The sequence below is a fragment of the Jaculus jaculus genome, chromosome 2 (genome assembly GCF_020740685.1).
Source record: "Jaculus jaculus isolate mJacJac1 chromosome 2, mJacJac1.mat.Y.cur, whole genome shotgun sequence".
Classification (NCBI taxonomy): domain Eukaryota; kingdom Metazoa; phylum Chordata; class Mammalia; order Rodentia; family Dipodidae; genus Jaculus; species Jaculus jaculus.
Genome location: NC_059103.1, coordinates 4,784,542 through 4,791,525, shown reverse-complemented (window position 1 = coordinate 4,791,525; position 6,984 = coordinate 4,784,542). Strand labels below are relative to the sequence as shown.

Genomic DNA, 6,984 nt, shown 5'->3' with positions numbered 1-6,984 from the left:
TGTTCTCCTTACAGGGATGTACTTTAATAGTAACAAATTACGAGGTTTTCTTTTTGTTCATATGTAACCAGTGCTGGCCTCCAACTCACTATGTAGTTGAGGGTCTTGAACTCCCGAGTGTTGGGAGGATAGGTGAGCACCACCAAGCCTGGTTGATGCAGTACTGGAACTTGGGGCTTCATGCATGCCAGCCAGCTGTGCTGTGCTTAGTGGGCTCCATTTATGTAGAAATAAGGGGGCTGGAGAGATGGTTGAGGCACTTGTCTGCAAAACCAGAGGACCCAGGTTCAATGCTCCAGCACCCATGTAAGCCAAATGCACAAGGGGGAGAGCACATGCATCTGAAGTTCATTTGCAGTCACTAGAGGTCCTGGCACACCCATTCTGTCTCCTGCTTGCAAATAAATTTTTAAAGGTGGTTGTGGAAAGAGAAGAAACCCCCCCCTCAAAAAAAATAGTTTGGGGGTCTTTCAGTCTTCTGTTCATTCTAGAACTGTTAACCGTTTAATGGCATAGGGTGTTTTCTTTCATCTGTTTCCTCCTACATAGCCACATGAATTTTAGCCTCCCACCTCACTCTGTCCCCAGCCACAGATGGGGTCATTTGGAGCTTCTGTCCTCTTGGTCTTGGCTGCTCCTGGTCTTGCTCCCAGATTGTCACCCTAGGCTCATGTTTCAGGTCTGTCCCCAGGCTGGAAACAAACCAGACTGAAGTAGATCTCGGCCTTTGATTCCCCTCCCCTTAAGTGCAGGAATTGTGTTCAAGAGATACACCCAGTAACAGTTGCCTTTACCACGCATTTTAGTAGAAGCTTTATTTGAATATGTCCCTTTGCAGGTTTATCAGAGCAGTCCACAAATGTGACACAAGGTTTATCTCGAGGTCCAAGTTCCCTCTGAGGATTACAGATGGATCAGTCGCCACTTAGCACTCGGCTGTCAGCCACTAGCTGGTTAGCATTCTCTTTTCCACTGTGATTCATTCTCCAGCTACTGGATTGCTTCTCTCTCCCTTTCCTCATCCTTGTGGATACATTAATGCTTCTTATTTATAAGCAGAGAGAGAAGAGAGAATGGGTGTGGCAGGCCCTCCAGCCACTGCAAAGACTCCAGGCATGTGCACTGCTTTGTACATCTGGCTTTATATGGGTGTTCAGGAATTGAACCTGAAGCTTCGCAGGCAACCACCTTAACCACTAAGCCATCTCTCCAGCACCCAAGTTAATGCTCTTTAGAGAAGTCCTTTTATTGCCATTTTATTGAGCTTCTGGTGGGTGAATCCAGCTCTCATACAATCTTAAGTTCTTAAGTCACCGACCAGAATGTGAGTAAAACGTTTTTTGGTGTTTACATAGATGGGGGGGGGGGTGGATAAAGTATCTTGCTAGCCAGGTGTAATCCCAGCACTGGGAGATTGAGGTAGGGGGATAGAAGTTTGGGGCTAGCTAGCTTGGGTAACTGCTATAAAAGTTCCTGGAAACATTATGCATAGACATTTGCAGTGTGGAAGTTACTTTTAAAAAGGTTCCCTCTGAGCTCATCTGCAGCATCAGAACCAGAACACACGAAAACAATGAACTGGAGTTGCCTGAGCCACCAAACAGCAGAGATAGAGCCCCACAGCCTTGTACACAGAGGGGCGGGGCGGGGCGGGGCCTCCCCTCGGCTCAGTGTGGACCAAGCTTAGTCGTAAACTGCCCTCCTGTCATTCAAGTGCAGACTCTACTGTAGGACAACCCTGGGCGGGCGTGGAGACGAGGTGATGGTGCTGCTGGATTCTGGGGCAGAGCTCAGGCATCGAGGAGAGCTTTGTCCACGTGACTCGCACCTGAGCCTGTTAATGCTATGGTCAAAGTACTTGCTACAGACTGCTCAGTCACTCTGAAGTCCACTGGACTGTGACCATCAGCTTCCTGTTGATGGACACCAGTGTGCTGGCCTCACAGAAGCCATTCACATTCAGCAAGTCTTAACAAACAAGGCGCATGTTCTATGTGCTGGGGCAGTTTGTAGGCCTAGTCACACCATGTCCACGTTTGAGCCACCTTGTCCTGGGCAGGAGAGGCAGGCTGCTCTGTCAGTGACCACAGTGTCCAGGGCTCGCATCAGGATGTCTGGCATGTGGTCTGTCAGCATCTTTGGGCCTATGAGTATTCTGCCAAATTCTGCTTCGTGTGACCACCTCGCCCTGTACTGAGCAGCAGAACAGCAGCCACACCTTCAAAGGAAACAGCAGAGAGGCTCTTGAGTGGCCTGCAGCACATCCCTTCTGAGCGGACAGACCCACGCCGCCCCACACTCACCTCCCTGAGCTGCCCTCCTCCTCCAGGTGGATGATCCTGCCAGGAGGGTACAGATGGGGGTACTTGGTAGGAGAGTCCAGGGGTGAGTCGCTGGAGAAACTGTAGCCTGGGGAACAGCGTGTCAGCAGACTCTGCTCCCCAAGAAGAGGCTGCGCCAGGGCTTCCTGGTCACCCCCATCCAGTTCGGTTGGAAAGTTATCTGGGTTCCCCCCGAACAGTCCATACCAACAGCCGCGCAGCAGGATCTTGTACTGAGGGCAAGATCCAGAGACAACATTGGTCCTCTGTGCTGCACCTGCTGCCCACCACAGGACTCAGGCAGGGCTGGCCCCAACCATCGGCCCTGAGTGTGAGACTTGGAACAGCACTAAACAAATCCTGCTGGGTAGATGGGCCAGTGGGTGAAGGGCTTGCCATGAAAGCATAAGGACCTGAGTTCAGACTCCCAGATCCCATGTACAATGTTAGGCATGCTGGCATGAGATCTCAATCCCAGCTCTGGGGAAGGAGAGTCAGAGCATTTCAGGGACTCTGGATAGCTAGTCTAGCCAAGTGAGCGAGCTAGGGTCCAATGAGAGCCAAAGCAGAGAGCAGCAGGAAGACAACTGATCTTTGGCCTCCATCCACACACGCCACCCAGACTTGGAACGATGGTGCTGCCTGCAAATTCAGCTCTTGGAGGTGGAGGCAGGAGGATCACAAGTTGAAGGTTAGCCTTAGCTACATAGCAAGGTTGAAGACAGCCTGGGCTACATGAGACCTTGTACATGAGATGGCTTAGCGGTTAAGGTGCTTGTGAAACCAAAGGACCCAGGTTTGAGTCCCCAGGACAAAGTAATACATGTGTCTGGAGTTCATTTTGCAGCAGCTAGAGGTGCTGGTGCACCCATTCTCACTATATGTTTTTGCCTTTCTGTCTTAAAAGGGGGGTGGGGGCAAGAGGCTGGGCGTGGTGCTACACTCCTTTTAATCTTTTTTTCCCTAAAATATTTTATTTTTATTTATTTATTTGAAAGAGAATAGGCAGGAAGAGAGAGAATTGGTGCCCCAGGGCCTCTAGCCACTGCAAATGAACTCTAGATGCGTGCAACCCTTTATGTATCTGGTTTACATGGATCCTGGGGAATCAAACCTGTGTCGTGTGGCTTTGCAGGCAAACACCGTAACTGCTAAGCCATCTTTCCAGCCCCCTTTTAACCTCTCTCTTTTTTTTTAGGTAGGGTCTCACTGTAGCCCAGGCTGACTTGGAATTCACTCTGTAGTCTCAGGGTGGCCTCGAATTCACAGCGATCCTCATACTGTCTCCCAAATGTTGGGATTAAAGGTGTGTCCGGCACCCTTTTAATCTCTGATTGGAAGGCAGAGGTAGGAATATTGCCGTTGAGTTCAAGGTCTGCCATTCTGCTGGTTCTCATTTGACCATGCCTGAGTCCAGGCCTTGTCTTTTTTTCACAAGCTCTGGGGATTCTTGGTCTCTGCTCCCCTACAAGACTGGGGTTAGTTAGTGTGTGGCCACGCCCAGCTCTTTACATGTGTCCTGGGGTTTGAACACCCGGCTCTCAGGCCTCCTCAGGCTCTCATGCTTGTACAGGTAGTACCCATAACCACTGAGCCATCTCCCAGCTGTTTTTGTTTGTTTGTTTGTTTGTTTTGCAAGCAGAGAGAGTATGGGTATGCCAGGGCCTCTTGCTGCTGTAAACTAACTCCACACACATACTTTATGCACCTGACTTTTTGTTTTTGGTTTCTCGACATGGGGTCTCACTCTAGCCCAAGCTGACCTGGAATTCACTATGTAGTCTCAGAGTGGCCAAGAGAGAGAGAAAGAGAGAGGAGAGAGAATATGAATGGTGTGCCAGGGCCTCACTGAAATTGAACTCCAGATGCTGGCACCACCTGGGCATGTGTGACCTTGCGCTTGCCTCACCTTTGGAGACTTGAACATGGGTCCTTAGGCTTTCGCAGGCAAGCGCCTTAACCGCTAAGCCATCTCTGCAGCCTGTTACACTATTCTAACTTCATGTGCTTGCTCCGGCTCACTGCTTCCTTAAGGCATCACAGAGTGCTGGATATGATCTTCGTGGGGTGGAAGGAATGCTCGCCACCAGCATGAACTGCGGGGCTGACTGCAAGCAGCTCCTCGCAGCTCCACACACACCCTCCTCACACTGCACACTGGGTACCTTCGGCTTATTGCAGTGAGCTATCACTCGCAAGATCCTTTTCTTCAGATCCTCCATGTTGGTCACACTTAACCTGTTCAACAAAGGATGGGACTGAGCTCAGTATGCAATGCTGTCAAGTGGCCCAACCCACAGGCCACCCTTCTTGCACACTGACCTGGGAATCACATCCATTCCTAGGACAAGTGACACAATGAAGTCCTTGGAGAACTCGTAAAGGGATTTGCTGAAATTTCAAGTGAGAGAAACGAGGTTAGTCTGTGGTTCTGTTGCCATAATTGGCTTCAGGGACAGACTGACACTGTCGACACTTCAGGAAGGCTGGTCTCGCTGTTCCATGGCTCTGAAGGGGCAGAAATGAGTGAGCAACTCACTGGCCAGGCTTTTTTTTTTTTTGAGGCAGGGTCTCACTCTAGCTCAGGCTGACCTGGAATTCACTATGTCGTCTCAGGCGGCCTCAAACTCACGACGAACTTCCTACCTCTGCCTCCCGAGTGCTGAGACTAAAGGCGTGTGCCACCACGCCTGGCTTTGGCCAGGCTATTAAAACCACAAGAGACATGCAACAGAGGCTCCATAGCTAACTACCAAACTAGATCCTTGCAACCCAGCATCCCCATTTGATGAATCTCCCCATGGTGTCCTGACGAAAGTGTGGACAGGAGGCTAGCCCCTGCAGCACGCCTCAGGCTGAGTGTGAGGTGCAGGCCTGCGATCCCTGCCATCAGAAGGCTGAGGCAGGAGGAGCACTAAGTTCAAGATCAGCCAGGACAACTTAGTGAGACCCTCTCAGGAAACAAATCATAATAAAAAGGCCGGAGTCGGGGGTGGGGAGGAGGGAGGGTATTACCATGGGATATTCTGCCAAGCACACGAGAGGCCTATGGCTCAATCTTCAGTCCCTGGGGTGAGGGAGCAGAGGCCAGACCGCCCCTACACGTCTGTCATAGAGAGCTGGATCAATTCACAGCTCTCTTATGCAACACAACAGCGGCGTCTATACTGTATGATCTCAGGACACACTGTGCGAGTGCATGTGTGATCTTTTACCTAACTGCACATGCACACACATATCTGTGTACACGTGTGTGTAGGGAAGTACAAGGCACGTGTCTTAGAACAAACAAAAAGTAAGTAAAATTAAAAGTAATAAGTAATAAAAGTTGTGGACTGTGGTTCAAGGCTTGAGTCCCCAGGACCCACGTTAGCCAGATGCACAAGGGGATGCACGTGTCTGGAGTTTGTCTCTCTCTATCTGCCTCTTTTTCTGTCACACTTTCAATGAAACAAATAAAAATAAACAAGAAACTTGTGAGCCTAGATTAAAAAATAAAACAAAAAACCCCAGCACTCGAGAGGCAGTGGTAGGATGATCACTGCCCCTCCCAAATGACTCACCACTTCCCAACCTCTGATAAAATCTATCCAAGTGGGCTCGAGAGAAGGCGTAGTGGCAAAGCCCAAGAACCCAGTACCCACGTAAAGCCAGATGCACAAGATGGCACATGCATCTGGAGTTCATTTGTAGTGGGTAGAGGTCCTGGCAGGTCTAGTCTTTCTCTCTCAAATGAATCTTTTTGTTTTGTTTACTTTTCTTCTTTAAAAAAATCCTTCCTTCCTTCCTTCCTCCCTTCGCCTGGGGTGGGAGGGGCACACCAGGGCCTCTAGGCACTGTAAATGAACTCCAGATGTATGTGCCCCCTTGTGCATCTGGCTTACTTATGTCCTTGGGAATTAAATCTGTGTCCTTTAGCTTTGCAGGCCACCAGGTCTGGCTAGTAATTAATTTATATATATACATATATATAAGTGTATATAGTTGGGCGAGGTGGTGCACACCTTTAATCCCAGCACTCGGGAGACAGAGGTAGGTGGACCACTGTGAGTTCAAGGCCGCCCTGAGAATACATAGTGTATTCCAGGTCAGCCTGAGCTGGAGTGAAATCCTACCTAGAAAAACAACAATAATAAAATCTATCCAAGTATTCAAGTTGCTGACATGCAGCAGTTATAGGAAGTATATATCACCACTGATGAGGTCACAGTGCCAAAAATACCTACTCTGAATCCCATGAGCCCTTTAGGTATAGCTACCATTTTCAAAGAAACACAAATAACCTGGGGGAGGGGCCCAAAGTGAGGAGCTCAGTGACATGAAAGAAACAGGAACCCAAAACCAGACAAATTTTTCATAACAAATAAGGAAAATGTAAGAGGGGAGGGAAAAATCTGTACATTAAAAGAAATTATGGGGCTGGAGAGATGGTTTAGCAGTCAAGGTGCTTGCCTGCGAAGCCAAAGGACTCAAGATCTAAACACGTAAGCAAGACAAGGTGGCACATGTGTCCGGAGTTAAGTTTGCAGGAGCTAGGGGCCCTGGCGTACCCATTTTCTCTCTCTGCCTCTTTTTTTTCTCTCTAATAAATATATAAAACATTAAGACAAACACACACACCCAAATTCTAGTGCCCAGAGATTAACTAAAATAATATCATAAG

At 49.0% G+C, this 6,984-nt stretch overlaps 1 protein-coding gene across 4 annotated transcripts in view; it reads right to left on the bottom strand.

Annotated features, from left to right (window-relative positions):
• Positions 1 to 797: 797 nt before the first annotated feature.
• The window catches only part of Daglb (diacylglycerol lipase beta), a 44,941-nt gene continuing 38,754 nt past the window's right edge, over positions 798 to 6,984 (bottom strand). For all 4 annotated transcript variants that reach the window (XM_004666249.3, XM_045144362.1, XM_045144364.1 and 1 more), the window contains 4 exons: positions 4,644 to 4,712; positions 4,487 to 4,559; positions 2,304 to 2,554; positions 798 to 2,218 (listed from right to left, as the gene is read on the bottom strand). In XM_004666249.3, the coding sequence (XP_004666306.1) occupies positions 2,020 to 2,218; positions 2,304 to 2,554; positions 4,487 to 4,559; positions 4,644 to 4,712 (592 nt within the window). In that variant the 3' untranslated portion in view covers positions 798 to 2,019. The remainder of the gene's footprint in view (positions 2,219 to 2,303; positions 2,555 to 4,486; positions 4,560 to 4,643; positions 4,713 to 6,984) is intronic.